This window comes from Natator depressus, chromosome 3 (genome assembly GCF_965152275.1).
Source record: "Natator depressus isolate rNatDep1 chromosome 3, rNatDep2.hap1, whole genome shotgun sequence".
NCBI lineage: Eukaryota > Metazoa > Chordata > Testudines > Cheloniidae > Natator > Natator depressus.
Window position 1 is genome coordinate 150,635,726 of NC_134236.1, and position 22,931 is coordinate 150,658,656.

At 47.8% G+C, this 22,931-nt stretch overlaps 1 protein-coding gene across 5 annotated transcripts in view; it reads right to left on the bottom strand.

The window, feature by feature from the left end:
* Positions 1–22,931, bottom strand: part of MDGA1 (MAM domain containing glycosylphosphatidylinositol anchor 1) — a 196,767-nt gene that overhangs the window by 94,420 nt on the left and 79,416 nt on the right. For 4 of the 5 annotated variants that reach the window (XM_074949101.1, XM_074949100.1, XM_074949099.1 and 1 more), the window contains exons 3-8: positions 21,586–21,760; positions 16,543–16,739; positions 13,037–13,169; positions 6,053–6,322; positions 5,270–5,599; positions 1,154–1,447 (exon numbers count right to left, since the gene is read on the bottom strand). In XM_074949101.1, the coding sequence (XP_074805202.1) occupies positions 1,154–1,447; positions 5,270–5,599; positions 6,053–6,322; positions 13,037–13,169; positions 16,543–16,739; positions 21,586–21,760 (1,399 nt within the window). The remainder of the gene's footprint in view (positions 1–1,153; positions 1,448–5,269; positions 5,600–6,052; positions 6,323–13,036; positions 13,170–16,542; positions 16,740–21,585; positions 21,761–22,931) is intronic. The other variant, XM_074949102.1, reaches the window with a different exon arrangement.

The following is a 22,931-nucleotide window of genomic DNA, read 5'->3' on the forward strand; positions in this document are numbered from 1 at the left end:
CCTCATTTACTGCACACTATTCAGACCCTGCTCTGAAGACAAATTTCCTCATTGGTTTTCCTATGGGGCTCATCACTGTAGTAACCAAGTGCTTCACAGATATGAATGAATTTATTTTCACAACACCCCTGTGAGGCAAGTGGGTGGCATTAACCCCATTTTAGAGAGGGAACTGGGTCAGCAAGATTAAGGACAAAAGTATTCACTAATTTTGGGTGCCCAAATTGAGACACCTAGGACCTGATTTTTAGGAGTACCTAGCATTATATAGCAGTTTATATGTTCAAATCACAATTCCCATTGACTTCAGCTGCAGCTGTGCATGTTCAGCACTTTTGCAAATCACACCACAAGATGTCAAGTCAGGCACCTGGAAAATGAGGAACAAACCATTAGTGACCACCTCTGAAAAGTCTGGTTTAAGTGACTTGACTAGCATCACATAGTAACCCTGTGGCAGAGCCAGGGATAGAATCCAGTTCTCCAGAGCAGCATTCAACTGTCTTAAACAAAAGACTATCCTTTCTCTTCTTGCAGTCCTCTGCCTCGTTCACTATGCACGTTCCAACTTCTGCACGAAAGGACGCAGGGGACCTACCTACAACAATTTCCCTCATTACACAACCCTGATTCATCCCCAGAACAGGTCCATCCTGAATGGGGCAGGAAGGGTCCTATAGAAGTAGTAATATATGATCATGTAATTAAAGACTGTATCATAATGCAGATGTACAAGAGGGCTGAATCAAGGTTGAACAGGCAACCTTAATTCTGGCATTTCCTAGCTTCTGAGTGCTTGTCTTTGCAACCCTAATAACGGTCTTTTAATGTAATTTTTGTGTGGGTAACATATATGCACACACACACAGGCAAGTGCTACGTTAACAAGTGAGGTAACCCAACCAACAGTGGATCAACAGGCCCCCACGGTTGGCTGGCATATGTTGTTGGTTGGCTAGCATATCTCCTCGTGTGTGGACGTCAGGTAAATAAACCCTTCAAAGTCCACAAGATGAAACACACTCAATCCAAAAAAGAGACGTCAACCCTATTGGAGAGCAGCGCCATAAGCGTCATCTGCCCAGACTTTAGCAAGATGCCAGTGCATGCTGGCACAGAGGTAGGAGCTACAGAATCATGCGGTTATACTCACACTGCACGTTGAGCTGTACCAAGGCTTCCCGGGGTCTGATGTTAAAGCCATTGTACCTGGCTGTCTGACACTTATAGGTCCCGCTCATTTCTCGGCTAACACTCTCCAGGCGCAGCTTCCCATCGTAAGTCTCCACTGTCATGGCACCTGAGGGCATGGGGGCCTCCTTGTCTACCCGGGACCAGATGATGGGTGGCTTGGGCTTCCCTCGAACCTCGCACTGCAGCTCGGCCCTGGAGCCCTCCCGAACGGTGATGGTGGACTGGCCTTTGGGGACACTGATGGTTGGAGGCACTAAAAAGAAGATAAAAAGGGACTGTTTGTCAAGGTAACATCCTTCCAGCAGAGCATGAGGGAAACCTTTGAAGGATGGTTGCACTTGTGGGGAAGGATGTTATACTGGCAGCTCTGGAGACTGCAGCCCTCCAATCAAGAATGGCACTGGTAGTGCCAGAGCAAAGCTCCCCATGCTCTGCCCCAGCCAATGTCAGCCATCCCTTGGAGGTTCCACCTCTAGGTGGAGAGTAGTGTTTCATCCCCATGACCTCTGAGAGTGCCAGCACCAACAAAAAGTGCCAGCTGTGACAGGACACCTCAACTCACTTCACGTACATCAGTGAACTACTATCAAACACTTCCAGTCACTATCAGCCTAAAGCAGGCCAGAACCGATAATCTAGAGCTGGAAGACTCCACATCCTAGTCTCAATCTTGTTAGCCATTTAATTCCCCATCTGTACCCAGAAGCGGGAGGCCAAATCCAATCTCTTTATACGGGCTGGATTGGAGACAGTGGCCTACAGGCGCATGCTTCATATATTCCACTCCCAGCCACCATAGACATGCTTCATATATTCCACTCCCAGCCTCCAGGGCCACCTCAATCCAAACTGGCCACTATTTCTCAATTTACCCTCTGCCCACGAGAGAGCACTGGGACGATTTTCAGACACATACAACACATAACTGTATTAAGAGCATATTTAAGGTGGCTCTGGCATCAGTCTCCTTTGGTAGCGACCTCTCTATGCAACAGAGAAGTTGAGTTTTCAATTTACAGGTCCCCTGTGGGCCATGGAATCTCATCAGATGCTCTCCTGTTTGGTGTGAAGAGAGCGCTGCCCCCCCCCGCCAGTCAGCACCGCCAGCAAATGCTCACCTGGCGAGAGGCAATTTTCACCACAGGGAAAAACTGCAAATTGTATTTGGAAATTTTTTTTAATTAAAGCCCTCTCTTCTGAGCCTCCCACTGCAGACGGCCATCTCAGCGAATGGGGGCCTTTTTTGCTGGGTGGCAGCAGATGGCCAGGGAATGCAGAGCAGTTTCCACCTTGCTGCTTAAATACCATGGCTCTGGGGAAAAACTCAACGGGTTCAAGCCAAACACGAAGGGGAGGAGGGTCTTTATTGCTCCTTAAATGCACACAGAGGGCCAGATACCCCAGCGTGAACAAACACCCCCCATTACCCAGTGTGTGCAGAACAGGGGGGATTCAGTCTGAAGGGAGGCAGGTGATGGTGCTGCTGCCTGCCCTCACTTGGGGTTCTGGCTGGGGACAGCAGCTTTACTTTCCCTGGCTCCAGAGGAGCCCAGCTGGCAGTGACTATCGATGGGATTCCTCAATCAGCCTCACCATGTTCTCTTACCAGTCAACCCCCATGTGCTCTGCTGGCCCTTTCTGCTCCTGCTGGTGGAAGCAGGGTTGTAGCAACTTTGGGCTACCACAGCCACCTTCTTGTAGATTTTTTAACTCTTGAGCTGGTGCCTACATATGGGCCAGCAGATATTGTCCAGCCCTTGTAGTGGGGACAGACTATGATCATACAGACCTTTGCCATCTTACTCCTACAACCTTATAGCTATTACATTGTAAAGGAGTGGACTCACCCCTGTGGTGCCTCCTGCTGGTCATTGGGGAATTAGCACTTATCAGCATAGAGCGCCCTCTGCAGGCCAGTGATCCGCACAGCTCTGGCCCCCATGTCCCTCACAGACTCTGGTGCTCCCTTCTCTGGGTTCTGCCCCCTGGCAGGACCCCCACACTCTGCCTCTGGGTCTCCCCTTCCTGGGGCACCCCCAACCCACTATCCCCACCTTGCCTCAGTCTGGGCTACTGCCACTTATCACCAAGCCCCCGCTCCCTAGGTCAGACTGCAGTGTAAAGGCCACTCATCATAGGCAAGGGGGTTCGGACCTGCTGCCTTCCTCTGCCGCCCAGTACCTCTATGGGCCTTGGACCAGGCCCTACAGCCTGGAAAGTTGCCAGCCTGGAGTGCCCCGCTCAGCCTGCTCCTTCCCCAGCCCTGCTTCATTCCCAGTACCCTGGCAGGCAAGCCCTGCTCTCTCCCAACCTGGAGAGAGACTCCTTGGGCCTCTGGCTCACAGCCTTTTTATACGGACAGCTGGGGCCTGATTGGAGCGTGGCCCAGTTGCAGCTGCTTCCCCAATCAGCCATCCCCAGCCACAGCCCTCTCCAGGGCTGCTTTTAACCCCTTCTATTTTAGGAGCAGGGTAGCCACCCCGCTACACACATTCTATTAGCTCTTGGGGGTTGGTTTTTTTGGAGAAGTATTCTCTAAACTCCACTGCTACAGCCAGATCTGGCTTACATTCCCAGCTCTGTCACTAACTCACCATGGGATCTGAAGCAAGTCATATCGTTTTGTGCCTCAGTTTCCCCAACTGTAAAAAGAAGAGAAGCAGCATTCCCCTGCCTTCCAGAGCTGTTAGGAGGATGAATTAATTAACTTCTTTGATGCTGAAATGCCCAGTATCTCATTATCACAAAGCATCAGGGGGCATTCTCTTTGGAGCAGATTGCTAAGGATTTTTGCGGAGTAGAGAGGCTGTCAGAAAAACAAGAGCCAATTCCAACACTTTCTGCTAAGGGCACAGACAAGGCAGGGAATCAGATAGGTCAAGGACAGGACTCGGACCAGCCAAAGCTGGTTAACATCCCTATGAAAAAGGAAACTTTCTGGAGCAGTTTGGAAAAATCAGGACAGATTCTGCAGCCAGTTGACTTCCCTCAGGCTCTCTCACCATTTAGCTACAGGTAGGTGCAGCGTTGCTCTCAGTCACACTTGAGCAATCCCAGGGAAGGCAATGGGACTGCACGGGTGTATCTGAGAACAGAATCTGACCTGATGTTTTGCTAGCACAACCGAAAGAGTCTTGATCTGTACGTTCCAGCTCTAAAGAAATGACTGACAGATTTGGGGCTCCCACTGAAACCAGTAAGAAAGTTCTGCCATTGACTCTACTGGGAGAAGGGAAAAGAGGGCGAGATTTATAGTGTCTGGGCTCCTGCAGAAAATATTCAAGAGATGTCCTGAGGATTAGAGTTAGGACACTAAACATTAAAGCTGTTCATGGGATGAAGGTTTATGAGACCCACCACACTGCTCCCACCGTACACTCCCATGGACACAAGCCAGGTCCTTCCATCTCAGTCTCTGGAAAAATATCAGCGGGAGTGTCTCTTCTAAGCCATGCAAAGAGGTGAAAGACCACTACCTCCTTCCCCACAACCATCAGCGTTGGGACATTTGGTAAAATCCCATTCCCTCGCTGTTCCTTCATGATAAGCCCTTGGCCAGGGCTTCTTCAAAACCATCTCCTTCCAAGGTTGGTTTGGGCTGCAGTCTGGGCCTTCCCAATCCATAATCAGACATCCTCAGTCATGTTGTGCCTTAGGTCACTAGAAGCCTGAAACTAACCCATTGAGACTCCATATTAAAGGAAGGAACTAGCTACTTTAGAACACACCTATCCCAGCTGGGTCACTGGCCACTCAAGAGACATGCCCACAGCATCCAGCCCAGCACACACTGGCTCCCGCATAAAATGTGGCATGCTGGGGCTGCTCTCTTTGGTTTAGTCCAGCCTCCTCATCAGGAACATGAGAGGGATCATCTGAGGATACTACAAGTCACACAGCATAGCTGTCATCCCAAATGGAAGGAACAAGAGCTCTTACACTTGCAGTCAAGGCTCATTTGAGGGCCTTCGAGAGCTCAGGCTGGAAAGAATATGTTGGTTTCATGATTCTAATCCATATTGTGACCCCCGACCCGACTCCCTCAAAGCCCCAGGCCTCCATGGAGGAGGCTCACCTGTTTCTGAAGAGATGTTCACCTCAACACTGAGGTCTGGAATGGGGGCCCCCTGGAAGGATGCAATGCACAGATATGTGCCATAATCACTGAAGCGCAGGTCAATGATCTCCAGGCTGCTGGTCACTGGTGGGAGCTCAGGGTCATTCCTAGAAACAAGCAGTCGGTCCGAGACCCTGGCTGGTTTCCCATTCTTGTACCAGAAGTAGACGACCTTCTCTTGGGGGACGGCATCCACGTGGCACGAGAGCTTCAGGTCCTGCCCTAGCTGGATGCTCTCACTCTCTTTGATCACGTCAGGGGTGATTTGGAAGGTGGCGTTCTTCATGGCTGGGATGAACACAGGTGCAAAGCCAGTTAGTGAAGACAAAATGCCCTGTGCCCAAAGGGGATTCCCATGTGAGATATCTACCCTTTGTCCGATGGGAGGCAATGGCTCCACACGCTCTGGGCAAAGGGATGCCCCAGGCCTATGCCCAAATGAGATCCCCATGTGAAGCAATGGCCCCACGCCCCCAAGGCCTGCTGTGGTGTTGCATGTCAGGACCAGGAAGCATCAGCAGAGCTGTGAAAGGACAGGACTGGAATAATCATGGGTGCTGTGAGTCAGGAGTGAGGTGCATCAGCAGAGCCGTAGGTGGGGAAGCTTGCACAGTGCCTTCTCCAGTCAGTGCTACCAGTCCCTTGCTGGAGTAGCACATTTACCCCCTATTTAAATGAACAATGACGTTTGCTGGTAACCCAGAGTCTCGCCCTAACAGTGCATGCAGTGGAAGGACGTACATCGCACCAGCAGATTCACTGTCTTCTTAGCTGGGTTCCCCACATTGTTGATGGCCGTGCAATTGTAGTAGCCTGAATCTTCCATGCGGATCCCCCAGATGGTGAGGTTACCCTCTTGAATAAGGCTGTTGTGAGGCATAGGGTTGGGTGAGTGAGACCAGGCCACGTCAGGCAGTGGGTCGCCACCTGTCAGTGAGCACTGCATAGTGACATTATCTCCTGGGTTCACCACCAGGGTCTCATTGACAGACAGCTTCAGAGCGGGTGGAGCTGGAAGAGAAAAATGGGAACACTAGTGAGCTCTGAGGAGACTCACACCAGCCTGGGCTTCGCTCAATTCTATCTGAATGGAGAGACTCTCCGTTTGTTCTTGGGAAAGAGTGGACCAGGCTGGATGAGTGTGGGCTGGACATGAGTTCATTAAAAACATGATGTGTATGAATCTAGGACCCCATCAACACTGCATCTCTAACCAAGTCAGGGGACCAGGCCATAACAGGGTTAAAAGGCATAGCGTAGACAGGACCTCATGGAGACCCAAAACTGAGGACACATCATGGGGTGTGACTGCAGCTGGGGTAGACATACCCGAGCTAGCTTGAATCTAGCTAGCTCATGGTCCCAGAGCAGTGAAGCTGCAGCAGTGCATGCTTCAGCATGGGCTAGCTCCATGAATAATTACCCAGAGTTCCAGTGGACTGAAGCACGCACTGCTACAGCTTCCCTGCTCCAGGACTGAGCTAGTGAGATTAACAACTTGCTTGGGTATGTCTACATGAGCTGCAATGACACCTTGTGATTGCAGCGTAGACCCTGAACAGTCCAAGCTTTAGGAGTGTGGTTAGGTCCCATCTACACTGAACATTGTAACAGCATGTTAACTAGGTGCTCTGGCTCTGTTATAGATGTAGGGCCCAATTCTCCACTCCAAATCAGAACAGTAGTATTTTACACCCATTTTGCATAAGTACAATTGGCAACACAGAAGCAGTGGAGAATCTGGACCTAAGGCTTGTTGATTTTTGCTCCCAGTTCAAGTAACTGTGGCTTCAGATGGACATTACCAGCCAAGATGACAAAGAAATGGGGAACCAATGCCAAGTTTATTTTCACAACAACAATATCAAAATCCCCAGCACACAGGTTAATTTATTTTGCTCTTTCTGTATCAGTTTCCCCCATCTTTAAATGGGGCCTGCAGACGCTGAGATGGAATAAAAGCTCAGCTACTTGCATTGTGGCTCCTATCTAAGCTTCTGCATACCCCCTGCTGAAAATGTTGTGTAAGTCACTGCAAATATCTCTATGCCGCCTACAGAAACAGCACACCGGAGACTGAGTGGAAGTAGTGGTGGTGGGGAAAGATATGAAAATAAGAGATTCATTGAAATAGGTCATATTAACCTTGAGGCAAGCACTCAACCTTCCTTCTGATTGCTATGGGCCTGCCAGCTCAGCCCCAAGGGATGGAAGAACAGAACTTGTCCGGATCATGAGTTCCCCAACTGTGGTACATGTGCCACTGGTGGTACGGGAGCTTGTCGAAAGTGGTATGCTGTAAAAGGGTGGTCTGTCCCCTTTAAAGGGGAGTGGGTCCCAGGACCAGCCAAGCCCTGTTTCACAATATGGCCCCTTTAAGGAAGCAGGTATTCAAGGGAGCAGCAGAATGGGGGCAGGTGTCAAGGAAGCAGCTTAAGAGATTAGCAAAAAGAAAAGGAGGACTTGTGGCACCTTAGAGACTAACAAATTTATTTGAGCATAAGCTTTCGTGAGCTACAGGTGACTCCCAGGAGTAGTAGAGGGCAGAAAGCCTAGACAGAAGAATTGCAGGGGAGCACTGAGTTAAGAGAGGTTTCAGAGTAGCAGCCGTGTTAGTCTGTATTCGCAAAAAGAAAAGGAGGACTTGTGGCACCTTAGAGACTAACCAATTTATTTGAGCACAAACATAACATGCATCCAATGAAGTGAGCTGTAGCTCACCAAAGCTTATGCTCAAATAAATGTTAGTCTCTAAGGTGCCACAAGTCCTCCTTTTCCTTTTGAGTTAAGAGAGGCTCACCAGAATGAGAACCAGAAGGGAGATTGGTGGACTGGGAAAGCCTGCCTAAATCAGAACCCAGCCCTAAGGAGGAGGGCTGCGGGGAGGCCTGAAGCAAGGGGAAGAAGTGTGTGAGTCCAAGGACCAAGGGAGGCTCTGTGGAATGAGGCTGGAATCTGGATACTGGTGGGCTGGAGAAGCCTGCTTGAATCATGGCACAGCCCCATGAAGGAAGGCTGTGTTGTTCCTTACAAAGGGAGCAAGAGTTGGGTCCAGGGACCAGAGAAGGAGGAAATCTGTGTGAAAGGTTCTTCAGAGAGGCCAAAGGCTGCAGTGAGACTGGCAGAGTTCCCTGGTTCAGGAGGAACTGAAGGGGAGCTGGGAACCTGAAGCATTGGAACCAGAGTGAATTCCACTCTGCTGGGAGCTGCCTGGTGTCCAGGTGAGGTTCAGGGACCTATTGTCAATGGAAGACGACACCTTTGTATTATCTTCCACAATAATCCAAGTAAGAATTAGCAGAAACTTTGAATTTAAATGAGACAGATTAAAACGTGAAGCCACCGGCTTCGTTTAGCAGCATACCAAAATATATCAGGTCATTTGACAAATGTTTTGTGTTACTTAGATTACAAGGAAGACATAATAATTGATTATTCTTTTTTATTCGCGGTCTAAAAACCTGAGATGTTTAAAAAAATGCTGTAATCTAACACTTCAGACTTCTGTAGGAATCTATTTTACTATGACTCCAGAAACGCTTATGCCTATTAAGGCCTAAAAGAAGTGGGCACTAAAAGAAGAAATTTGCTCGTGATATTTCAAATATCACTAAAGAAGGCTGCACGTAAGCCAATTAAGTTTGGGAACTGCTGGTCTAGATCATTCATGGTCCTGTATCCCAACCACCAGCTGGTGCTAAACACTGTGGCTCCCCTCCTGGTTCTCTGCATGTATCAAATACATGGTTCTACACACTTGGGGTACAACCCAGATGGCCTCCCCTTTATGGCACAGGTGAACACGTTGGGCCAATTCAAAGTGCACGCGCAGCTCCTCGTCTTCTGGATGCTCACATCCTTCTGTTTGGTTTCTTTCATTCCTGCTCTCCCCAGGAACTGATCTCAAAAGCTTTCCTCTGCCTTCTCCACTTCATCTCAAGAAAGGCCCTTTAACGCCCCTTGTCAGCTCCATCGCTGGCTCCAGACAGAGCTCAGAAAGCAACCGGCGACAGCACAAAGGCTGAGAGTGCTTTTTAAGTAACGGCCATAATAATGCAAAATAAGATGTTGTTACATATTCATGAAGCCTGATTTAACAGCATCATTATTTCTGCCTCTCCTCTCCCCGGACTCTGCGTTAATGAGCTGTGCTGGATCTCTGAATTACGGCTCATACAAACAAGGCTAGGAGGGCTGCTCTCCCCTCCGTGCAGGCGGCATAACTTAGCAGCATAACTACGGCCAGAAAGCTCAGAGCACTGCAGCCTGGTGTCCTGTCTCTAACAGTGGCCAACGTCCCTCTTGTCACATGCACAGGGAGCAGCTGGCTAACTGTGCAAGTGCTATATGTTTGTATGGGGGGAGGGGGGATTGTCATCTTTTGTGGCCAGCCATAAGGATCAGTTTGAGGCACAGGGTTTAATTCCTTTGATTTCTCAGGGCCATGGCTGAAGGTCAGGTCCCTTGAAGGTCTCTCAACATGGAGTTTTGGAAAATAAATATCAAATCCAGTGTATAATAGGGAGCAAAAATGATTTGTGTATTTGCCAGTGGCGACTTTAGGCTCTGAGGGGGCTTCACACATCCAAAGAGGCCCCTAATAGGGTGACCTGGCTCATCCTGGATGGACAAACCGCCACAATCTATGCAGACATGACACAGAGTACAAGATCATCCGTAAGGCTGCCCTGAGCCAAGAGACCTTTGGTCTTGTCCAGCTGATACTGAATAGTAGTCACCTCCCCTGACACTGAACTGGTCTTGGCTGGAAGTTGCTTCTCCTTGGCCAAGCTGGTAGAAACTGCACTCATGGTCTTGGTAGAGAGTATCTCCCCCTGAGCAGACCTGGAAGGTGGCAGAGATCAATTTCTTGAAGGAGGGGTTTTTTGGGGAGGAGGGGGAGGGGAGGAAAGGGAGGCAGCAGTGAAGCATGAGTCAGATCTCATTCGGGTTCTGGTAAAGATTTTGGGCTATTCTTTTAGTTTACCTGAACTTATCTGACCAGCCCTAACTGCTAGAATCCTGTAGGGTGAGGACATTTTCTGTGCAGGGTAACTCAGAAAATATGACCTCGTGGGGCAGCTGCTTCCTCAGGGCAGCTTGTTGGTGTGTGTAACCAGGAGAGGAGGAACCTTTGAAATGGCCATCTGCACGTTTCAAGGCAATGCTTCTCCAGCATGAACCCAGCCCCAGCTCTGGGAGCTGAGATTGGATCACATCCTCCTCTAGTCAGCGGATGGACGATAACAATATGCAACCATTGTTATGCAGGAGATGAATCTCATTTATTTGTAACCCGTGGCGATTCCTTTTGTTCTCGGCTCAGAAAACCTGCTGGCAGAGTCTGCTGTGGAGCAAGGGGACCATTAAAAACAAAGAGTCGCTTTCAATTCCCTTTGAAGTCCAATTTGCTGCAGTAAAACTGCAGGAGAATTAACCAGCTGGGCTGCTTAACTTTTCAGAAATCAAAAGAGAAAATGTCAGCCATTCCCCAATCACAGCTGGATCCCAACACACAGGCTGCAATAAACCGGCCCTGAGACAGGACTGAGTTCTGCAGCCAGACCCACTGGGTCAGCCTCAGAGCTCTAGAATCTAAAAGCATCATCAGGAAGGAGGAGGAAGAGGAGGCAGAAAACTCCTGCAAGGGGAGGATGCACGTAGAGAACAGGAATTGAAACTGGTGCTGCAGACATTTGTGCTGCAACCACAACACTCAGCTGCTGCCCAAGGGAACTATCGAAGAGCCAAGCCAGGAAAAAAAAAAAAAAAAAGATTCCTAACCCTCAGGGCCAAGTGCAGGACTCTCTGGCAGGGAGAAGTACAGATCTGCACCACAGACAACCAGTGGCAAGGGGCCCCGATGAATCATAGGAGCCACTTTTATAGCCAAACGGCAAAGGAGCAGCAAACAAGACGGGGAAGGAAGATTCTCTGACCTGACCCATCACTTCCCCTCAAAGGTCCATATTATTTGGATCTATAGATACTTAAAAACTGATTTCCACGCACCTCTGTGCTCCCTGAGTTTTTCTCTAGGTGCAGAAGCAAAGACATCATGAATAAGGCTGTTCAGAATTCTGGACACAGCCAATGCTACAAGGAAGTTACTAATGCATGAGCAGAAGAGGGGAGGAAGAGATTTATGCAAGATCAGAGAGAATCTAAAAAATTATTCACACATATACAGAGAAAGACTTTATATTTGTGTGTGTATAAATATGAATACATATCTATATATAGGAAGAGAGCTACACACATCTACTGCGTGGGCCAAATGTTGATGTGGTGCAAGTAGCTAAAAAGTTGAGTCAATATAGCCATGTACTGCACATGTACTGGTACCAGATCTGATCAGCTTGAAAACCCTGCTTTCTTGTTCACTCAATAAAGGGGCTGAAATGAGAAGAAGGATGCTTTCTTTGCATTTATCTGGGGACCGTGGTTCTGAAGAGGAATGAGATTCTATAAATCTATAAACATATCGTCTCAGAAGTCAGAGCTAGAAAAGCTGTATGAGACCCCATTCCCCTTGACTAGGGCTGGATTGTGTCTTATAATGAATGCTCTACTGTTCTGTCCACTCTAGTTTGAAAGGACTCAAGTGATGGGGCTTCCACCTTTTGAGACAGTTGTAGAGATCTCACTGTTAGGAGCATTTTCCCCTAATATTTAACCTAGGTTTTTCTTTTCTTAAGGTATTTAATTATTTATCCATAAAAACATTTCATTGTCTCAGCCCCTAGGCTCAGTTAGATCAATAAGCATATTTTTCTACAGTATTAACTATTTCTCATCAACAGTTGGCACCATCAAGAGTTCTGCCTTCATTGTACAGAGATGACACAAGGGATGTAAACTACTTTGTATTATATTAGAGCTCGGTGAATAGTACATTACATGACATTACAGAAATTAGTTCAGCCTCTTCTTTGATCACAGAATATCCCAAAGCAAAAAAAAGCAATTTTCTCATATTTATTCATTATTTAAAATATTTGACAATTTTTTGCTTTTTAGTTTTTTATTAATCTGTTGGTTGTGACCAGCTATCTGCAAGGATTTGATATACGATATTCTGTTGTTAATTAGTCAGGACCTCTCTGAATGATCACATGATATTTTTTCTGTTCCTTGACTGGATGATCACTCAAACATTCCTGTCATGAACATTTGTGCATGTGGTTGTGAAATTTGTTTTGATATCTGCTTTCCACAGACATCCCTGCCAGTAGAACTTGATGGCTTGAGTGGTTCTGGAAAGCAGCCGCACAAGGGGTGTGAATCAGGGTGGAGCAAAATCATTCAAATATTGTACGGAGTATTTTTGGGAAAGTTCACGCAGCATTTTCCCAGGTATCAACTGTACAAAAAGCAAATCAGGAAAGTTGCTTTTATTTTTGTTGGCTAGTTAAAAATCTACATAGTTCCCTCAACACCCAAATGGAGACTGTTCTCATGACATCCCACCAGCCATGGCAGCTGAGAGCTCACAAGAATTCCAAGGACTGCTGGACACCTCCTGCTCCAACTCTTTGTTTGGCTCATGCTAAGTTTTGTATTGTGGACTTGATCCCATGCCTACTGAAGTCAGTGGGAGTCTATCCACTAACTTTAATAGGTATTGGATTGGATCCCACTTCACCAGACCCTGGAAGGAGGACAGCTGATCAGCAAGCAAGAGGTGCTCAGGACCCAGAGGCATTTCTGTTGCTGCTCTCTTACCTGTTGTGTTAGTGAGCTGGAAAGTGATTGACTTGTCAAGGATGCCGCAGACATTCCGGACGGACACCTGACACGTGTAACTGGCATAATCCTGTGGCCTCAGGTTTTTCAGCTTCAGAACTTTGGTTTCACCCTGGGAATTTGGAAAGAAGGGGAACAGAATAACTGAATGATAGATGTACAACGAACAGCTTTCGGCTACAAATCTGTGATCTGATTCTGAGAAGTGCTGATCAATGGGAGTTGAGACCGCCCAGGACCTCTCTGTATCAGCCCCTCATTCCTTTGTAAAAGAAGCAATAAAATGTTCATGCTGATAATTCCAACACTAGTCATTGTCTAAATAAATAAATAGAATCAGCAGCACTACCATGTAACGTGGAAGCATTACTGAGCAGCTTTATAGATAATCTCTTGTCAATTGCTGTCAGGATCATCTTGCAGGATTGAAAGGATCTTAACTACTTAGAGCTAGATTCTGATCTCACACTGGGATATCCAGCAATAGCTCTAGTCAGTGGAGTCACAATGTCATAAAACCAGGGTAACCAAGATCAGATTCCAGCCCTTAGTCTTTTAATACTTGGCTAAATATATGCTCAACAGTTAAACTGTAAAAATTTGCAGTAGAGGAAAGAAAGGGTAATTAAGAGAAATATTAAAAGAAATGATCAAACCTTTATTTTCTCTTTGCTCAAGATTTGAATCTCATTTACACTGGTATATTTCCAGAGTAATGACACTGTCTTTAATGGAGTTGCCCTGGATTTTTCATACAAGTTTAACTAAAATCAGATTCTGGCACTGTCAGTCACTGGCACAAAGCAGAAACAGAATAACTCCGTTAAATGCACATGATATGGGTTCTGTATATTTACAATTATGAGACACGCTTATGGGAAGTTCTGAGATGCACCCCATGGTTTGTACCCTCTAACTCGTATGCCTTTATGACAGTTCGCCTTTGTCCTTTTATTTGTGTAAATCTTTTTACAGATTTTTTAAATAAAAATCTGTAAACGTGAAAAGATATCAGCTTGACAAATCCTCCCGAGATGACTGCATGGGACAGGACATGGAGCTCACAAACATTAATATACATTGAACATGTAGTATCTGACCTGAGTGAATTAGAAGATAAATTCCTAGGAGACCAATACCCAAGTGAAAAACACTTCCCTGGAGATCCGTTGCTATGCTGCATGAACAAGGGCATTTACAATGTGCATGTCAACTAGTGATTTACACATGGTTCATATGCATCCAGTTTATTGATCAGTAGATATAGGGTCGGGTAAATGTGTATAAACCTAGATTGTAAATCAGTTTACAAAAGCATAAACTGTTAAGCCTTTAGCTCATTTGTAAAATGTCAGCCATCTAAACCTTATACTGACACCCGTGTATGTGGCCTGACTGGCTGAGAATACAACAGTACAAGTGTAACTGAACTGTGATTTGTTAAACATGAGGCTTCTGAGTGACAAGACTGATTCTGCTATCACACCAGTTTTATATCCATGTAACTTTGCTAACTTCAATTTCTGGCTTAAGCCAGTAGAAAGAAGAGGAGAATCAGGGCACCTCTGCCTAAACAGGGCAATCCTACACCACTTTCCCTCTAGCTGGCATTTGTAGGAATGACCCATGCTGGCAGGGACATCCGTTGACAGGAAACCACAGATGCAACACAGAAGAGAATTTCTTTGACCTGTACTGTTGCGGAGGGCACTATTCCACAGCCTAAGATCTCACCATTATCCAGTTTCTCCTGATAGTCAGCCTCAGACTCCCTGAAAAGGGAAAGCCAGAGGAGGAGGTGATGTTCTAAGGCCTGGAAATTCCTTACTGGACATTAGACAGCACTGGACTAGATGGAAAATCCCCTCAAGACCAAAGTAGCAGCACTGACCTACAATATATTTTTTAAAAAAATCTATCACAGACCCACAGTGCTGTGCTCTCTCTGTCCCAATCTCTCTTTCGGTTTTTCTTCCAACTGCCCATTTCCATGGCATGCAGGGAAGGCTTGTTACAATAAACTATGAACAATGCCTCAATAACTGACAGCTTGCCTGGGACATGGCTCAAAAAAAAAAAAAAAAAAAATCAAACCTGGCCAGAATCTGCTCCAGGCCCAGTTGCAGGGGCCTTGGGTTGGCAGCGAGATGTGAGGGATGAAGCTGTCCCCTCAAGAACTACCCTTTGGCCCCATCTCCTCCTCATTGCCTCATGGCGTCGTTTTGCCTCATTAAGCAACTTCAGCAGTGTCAGCAAGGCAGTCACTGAGGGGTGTTGAAATCCATAGCAGATTTTAGGGCACCATTTCCCAGAATGCTTTGGATGGCAGACTACCCAAGAGCATTCCCTTCCACCACCACTACAGTTGCAGAGAAGAAAAACACTGGAACTTAAGGAGCAATGTGTGGAGGGGGGAGGAAACAAGCATAAGAAAGCGTGAGGAATTTGACTTGCATATTAAGGTGGGGGGAGAGGGGGAAAGAGAGAAACAGAGAGGAAGAGTACATGTGTATTTGGGCTGCACATGCTGCCATTCGGAAAAGCTCTTCATTATTAGCACCGTCAGTTCCAGCAATTACAAACACCCATGCTTATTTCCAGACAAGAAACACTCTTCATAAATAGGAGACGTAGGGTATCCAATCAGGAACAGAAACAGTGCCACATGACTTAGGGAACCAATCACATGGCCCGCTCAGTGAATCATCTCAACCATTCAAATTAATTTCCACAAACTCTTCATTTAATGTTAGGAGTAACTGACACAAACATGAAAACCTTGGCCTGCTCGCAGGCAGTTTGCCAAAAGGGAAAAGGGCTAAAAATCTGTTGGCTGTGAACAGTGCACGCGGCTCTCGGAGCGCATCAGCACGCGTGCAGCAATGGGAGGCTAGGGGACGTGCAGTTGGAGAGATGGGAGGACAGGGGAAGAGTACCGGGGGCCTATGGACTGGATTCCATTTCTCTCTTTAAGGAACAGAACCAAACAGAATAACCTGGCCTCGATTCCTGAGGTTTCCTGCCTAGCCATCCCTGGCTCCATCCCCAAAGAGGCCGCAGTGCCCCTTGGGCACAGGCATCATTCTGATGGTGGGACAGGAAATTACCAGCTATGATCCTCCCTCGTGCTCCACTCCTCTCCCTTTGTCTACACTAAACACTTTAGGGGAAGCTCTGCAGGCGGAGGAGTCCTCTTGACCCATCACCGACTTCTGTATTGGGAGTGCTCCTTGCAATCCACACTTCTCCTACCACCCTCTCCTTAGTATATGCAACAAGCCAAGAGGGGAGAGAGAAGCATCACCCACAGACAAACTCTGCAGGGATCCTGGATTATTGGGGAACTATGGTGGGTGCCAGGAGGACGACAACATTTCCCCTCCAGGCATGGTAGGGATGGACCCATGATGATCTTCAGGTCCTGGTGGGTGATTTGCCAACACAAGCCAGTGGTGAGGTTTGGGGGTGGGTGATGTCTCTCTCACCTGTGTGTAGAGTGGCTCATAGATATCCACTCCATTATCCTGGCTGTGGGAGAGTGTCTCAGCACCCCGTTTCCAGATGAAGCGAGCAGGAGGGTTAGAGTTGACGGTGCACCGGAGGAAGACCGTCTTCTCCTGGTAGAAGCTGCCACGTACATCGCTGATGGTCTGGTGGACGGTGAGAATGGGCTCATCTAGATCTGGAAGGGAGGGGGGGGAAGGTCCGTGGGGGCCATTAGCAAGGTTCAGGCCAGGGTATGCGCAGCCTGGTGAGCAGACAAAGCTCCAGGAGAGAGGAGAAGAGGGGAGACCCCACATACACACACTCAGTCAGCCAGTGAAAACACTAAGCTAGAAGTGGACCTGACTCAAAACCTGGCACCTGAAGGGAACTGATGGGAGAAACCAACCTTCTCCAGTCCACTCCACAACATTCCAGGAGCAGGAAATAAGCTCCGATTTGCAGCCTCCAGCTGGCAGTAAGATGAACTGATTAGCTATCTGGCAGGACCCGAATGACATCATTCATGCTCCCAGATCACCTCCCCCCACTCCAGTCTCAATCCTCTGTTCTAGCTGACAGGCAAAGGGCGCCAAACCCCAGGAACTCTCCTCTCCCACCCTTGTTCCCGTCTGCTCCCACCCTTTACTTCCATGGCCTCTGTCCCTGAACGGGAAGGGATTTCTCCTGGGAAGTTGGGGCTATGCGTTCTCTTGGACATGGCCAGACAATGCAAAACAACATGAAAAACCCTAAAGCTGAAGAGCAAATGGGAACAGACAGACAGACAGAGATGGAGATTCATCTCACAGACAGGAAAGAGTCTGGCAGGATGTCCACCATGGGAACATGGGATGTAAGAACAGAGAAACATCTGGATGCAGCCTCTTCTCTCCCATTAAAAGTGTACCCCAACCCCTTCTTCCTATTACCATGTGCACAGATCCTATCTCCCCTCCACCATCCCCTCCTCCCCTTATTAAAAAAGCACTGTAAATATCTTCCTTCCCTACCCCAAAACTATCCCTTAGACTGTCCTCTTCTCTCTCCCCTCCCTAGAAAAAAACACCCTCCCAAGTCCTCTGTCACTTCCCCTGCACCAAAATCATGTGAATCCCAGCCCTCTCAGCGATGGGATTAACCTTTAATTTAAGAGGATCTGAAGAAGAATCCTGCAGAGAGTCCCATTTGGGGAGCTCGCCATGCTGGCAGGCTTTGCCCACTGCAACCTTCCTGCTAGAAAGGGGCTTCTCAAACTGTGCCCCTGCGCTGTGAGGGTCTGGTGGGGGAGCAGAAAGGGAAGATGGGTCTCCCTCAGACAAAGGGGCTCCCAGACTCCAGCAGCTGGAGAACCCCTGGACTGGAACATCAGACAGCATCACCGTTGAGATTAATTGACATTCAGACCCCATTTAAAGTTGTACTAATTTGGAGAGATGGGACCAAACTGGACCCCTGAATCTGACATGCCCCCAACCCCTCTCACACACACCCCACATTTTGAGGGGAGGGTGGCCACTGAGCTTAGTGGAGTGACTCTGGATACCCCCCCATCACCAAGCTCAGAATCAGGTCCCAACTTGACTGTGAATGCTACATCTGAGGTAACTATCAGGTAAAACTCATGCACACTGCCTTCATTTGTGCCTCTCTGTGACTCCCTCCACCCCAGAGTCCATGAAGGGAAAGGATGCATTCCCATCACTCCTTGTTCTTACATGTCTCTGCATCTTAAAATATTGGTTCAGATGTTTGCAACTTTGGAAATCTGGCTACAGAGGGAAAAGGTTAATCGCTGTTAATGCGCTCTCTGACTAGCATGCCTTCCCCACAGAGATGTGTGCATGGACCATTCTATTTACATATTTTAATGAGGCGTGTGTTCTGAAGACAGCATTTATAATGGGAGCCAAGATTTGTTAGCCTGACAGCACCATGGCTCAGGGACATGAGCAGAACTGCTGAATGACAGAAAGAGAGAGAAGAAAAACAGAGAGACGAGACCCTTCTCTACACATGTTGTTAACAGGAGAGCTAACTGAATTTTATACTATCCTTCCCCTTCATTCATGACCCTGGGCAGAGCCTACCACCACCCCACTCCTCCATTTCCTTCCTTTATCCCTCAAGACATTAGAAGACTTGAGTTACAGCTAACATCCTTCCAGCCTTCTAATGCTTAGTCAACGGGAAGCAAGAGGGTCATTATTACAATAGGAGATGTTCCTCCAACCCCCATGGACAGAGCACACCAACTCCCCAAAACTCCCAGCCCCCGTCCAGTTGCGCTCTCCCCATGGTAGTGCAGAGCGTTATCTTCCTTTATATTCCTAGATTTCCTCCTTCAAACCCTCTTTTAATAGCTGCCAGCCCTTGGTCCAGCCCTCCTGAGAGAAGCTACAATAAGTACCAAGGAAACACATACGTCCCTGGTGTACAGTAACTCCGCTGAAGTCAATGGAGTTGCACTAGGGATACATTTAGCACTGACCCAACCGCATGGAATGCTTCAATAACAGCATCTCCCTCTTTCCATTTGTCTTCCCTTTCCCCAGCATGGAACCGCTCCAGGAAGCAGCATCCCTGCCTAGTGCAGTGAGACCTAGGAACTTTCTGCTGGCAACTGCAGCTTCCTAGATCCCCCTGCCCAGATGGCTGGTTGGCAGCCGTTGATACTCAGCTGCACACTGCCTTGCTTTCTCCTCAAAGGAAGACTTATTTCAGTGAAAGTCAAAAGGATCGGGAGCTCTGGAAGATCTGGGTGCATAAATGACAACCTACGCCCTCCATCCATGAGACTCGGCCTCTTTAGGGCTTCAGTCTCCAGGTCAGTTTAGAGCTTCCTTCTCATGAAAGCAAAATGCCTTCCGAACCAGGACTGGCACATACTAAGCATGACAAGGCCAAATCCATGCCTGGTGCAACTCCCTTCAGGAGAGTGACACTAAGGGTGGATGTGGCCAAAAGTGTGCTTGTGTTTTGCTCTTCCCATAAACCACTTGATCTTGACCCAAGAGAGACTGACACACCCCAGCCCTCACCAAACCAGGACAGGGAGCAGCTAGCCTCCTGATTCTGGCCCAAGGCAGTGGGATCATTCACTGAAGGCTACTGTACCCTCCTTGGAACCATCTGCATGTGCCTAATGGCACTCCCTGGGCAATCTGCAATACACCCTACTGAATGTTCCAGAGTGCACCAGTGAGCACCAGGGCTGGTCACTGAGGACACTAAAACCAAGAGCAGCATTGAGATTATGGGGACTATTTCCAATTATGTATTAGGAGGGAGGGAAAGAAGGGTATGGTTTGAAATTCTGGCTCAGCTGACTAAAGGCTGGCCCTGGTGATCCCTCAACTGACTACCTGATCTTTCCTAACTGCTCCCTTTTATACATAGCAAATAGTGAAAGAAAGCGGACTCTTCTCCCAGAAAACACACAAACAAGAGATGCATTACCAAGTCCATGTGCAGAGTAGATGTTAGTATCAGAAAGCCCTTGGCCACCCCATTGGCCCCACAGTTCTAAAGGTCAGAGATGCATGACGAACCATAGGACTCTACATCACCCTACTTCCAAACTGCACCCCAGATGCAAAGGGACCTCCCACAATTTACAATGCCCATATCAAGAGTCTTCCCACAATCCCATTCCTAAAGACACAGAGCCCAGACTAGCTGCTGTGCCAGGGGCTCAGAAAACCAAAGTTCCCTTTGTAGGGGAGCAATTAAATGCCTGAACTGTATACATGAAAGGGGAAGGGTGGACAAGCCAAGAGTTCCGAGATGGTTTGGGAACTTCTCAGAGCAAAGGCAGCTAGAATCCATGGAGAAACAGTGACCCCACCCACAGCAGGATTAGCTGCAGGAAGAGTTACATATGTCCGCTGCCTAAGTAGTAGGATGGTACTCACCCAACACTGCCCAGTGGGGTAAAGCAATGGGGCAAGGTGAGGGAGGAGAGAAACTCAAACCAAAGCAGAAGGCAACAGTCAAAGCTGATTTAAAATAGGAACCTGCCCAGGCTGCAAGATACAGTTCTGGGTCCTAATTCACCCAAAGTTGTGGGGGTGCTCAGGCCCATCTCTAATGTAAAACTTTACTTAATGTTTAATTAGAACCTCAGAACTGAGGTCAGCGAGGACCTTGGTTTGGTGCCACCAGGATTTGAAGGGAACTGCATCAGTTGATGGCCCCACGCAATGAGCAGAATTCCCACCACACAAGGCAGCAGCTTGATGGGAGTCTGTGCTGTACTGTGCCTGCCTATTCGCCGCAAAGCAGAAAGTGTCTACCTAGTAAAGTTCCCTCAAAATTGTGCTGGATTCCAGGTCTTTGGTCTCTCCCACAAGGGGGTACCCACCCAACAGCAGCACAACCCCATTCTAACCTTCCTCATAACTGGCCACAACAGCCCATGTATAAGTGTTGCCCCCTACAAGGGGTAATAACTGGAATCTCAAAGGTGAGAAAGACCCAGGTAGAGTAGTAAAAGCCCAGAGGAATTTCAGATTATATCTCTTCCTTTATGGCTTAAATTGAGGGATTCTTGGCTTCCCTCCTATGCTCACCCCTTATTTAGCCATTCACAATTCAGCCTCCTCAGGGGCATCCCAGAATCCTTTGCTCTGTTCTGACAGTGCTTCAGATGAGGCACAGTGGGAATCAGTGCAATGGTTTCTGAGGTGTTCCAGGCATCTGAGGTGGATCCAGTTTGGAGAGGAAAGCAAGTCAATGTCAAAAAGGAGAAAAATGAAAGGGAACAGAAGCCAAACACCCTCACCACCCCAGACAACCACTGGGGACCCTTGGGGGGATCATGGTCCCTCGGCTGAGAGGGGTTGGCTTAGACAGGCAGTCATCTTGCCCCACAAAGGGTATAACATCCCAGGGGGAAGTGTGTTCCAGAGGTACCACTTTGGTCCCTTTGTCCCTAAGGGGGTGAGCATGGTTCTAGGTTCATGTAGAGTCCTGCTGGTCACGCAGTTAGTTATAGACACACAATAGAGCTGTGGGATGCTCTGGGCTGCCGCTAAATGACTTACACTGCACATCTACTCGAATGGACTTGATGGCAGGGACCCCAACCCCATTCTCTGCTTTACAGTAATAGCGGCCTCCCTGCAGCCTCTGGATCTTCTCAATCCGAAGGGTCTCGTTAAACACCGATGTCTCCTGGAATTTGTCCGAGGCACTGCCAGCAGTTTTGGTCCACCTCACCTGCAGGGGAATAGGAGAGGGAGGGAGGCAAACACAGCAAAAGGCCACACAGATGGACTCAGAGCTGTGGACACAGCTCTAAGACCTCAGATTACAGCAGCACTCACCTTTGTGCCCCTCATCTGAGAAGGCAACACTCCCCACCCTTTGCCCACACAGTCAGGCACAGCTATGTTCACTGGAACCTAGGCAGGTCTAGCAACTGATCCCAAAATGTCCCTGCCAGATGGCTGCACCTGCCCATCACCAACCCCCAACACACTTGTGCCCTGCAGTGACCCCCAAATGTAACAGCTCCTCCCATCTTGCTGTGTGTTCCCCTGCCATTAAACTCCCTCTACTATTCTCAAACGTGCATTGCATTTGCTCACTCCTGCACAAAACCTTTGCCAAACCCGGTTTGCTTGGTGCTCGCACTCACAGGGCTTTCTGTGCCAATCCTTGGAGGGCAGAAACTGGCTTGCAAGCCAAGCGTACGTGGCCAGGAAGGGGGGGGCCTTTCAGGCAACTAGCTCATGGCTACAAAGCTATTATCACCACTTCACTTGGCACCTTTTCATCATTCTCCAGATAATGGAGAACAAATAAACATACAGAACATATAGCAAATCTCCAGAACACAAAGACCTCGTAGTAATGGCGGACTTTCACTACCCAGACATCCCTTGGAAAAGTAATATAGCAGAACACATTTCCAGTAACTTTTTGGAACGTACTGGGGACAACCATTTGTTTCAGAAAGTGGAGGAAGTAACCAGGGGGACGGCCAGTTTAGACTTGATGCACACTAACAGGGAAGAATTGGTTGCGAATCTGAAGGCAATTTGAATGAAAGTGATCATGGAATGACTGATTGCATGACTAACAAAAGAAAGGAGTGAACAAAACAATGGACTTCAAAAAAGCAAATTTTAACACACTCAAAGAACTGGTAGGTAAGGTCCCATTGGCAGAAAATCTAGGGGATAAAGGAATTCAGGAGATCTGGTAGTTTCTCAAGGAGACAATATTAAAAGGCACAACTGCAAACTATTCTGATGCAAAGGAAAGATGAGAAGAATAGTAGTAGGCCAATATGGCTCCATCAGAAGCTCTTTAAAAAGTACCTGAAAAATTATAAAGGAATCCTACAAAAAGTGGAAACATAGATGAACGGCTAAGGAGGAATGCA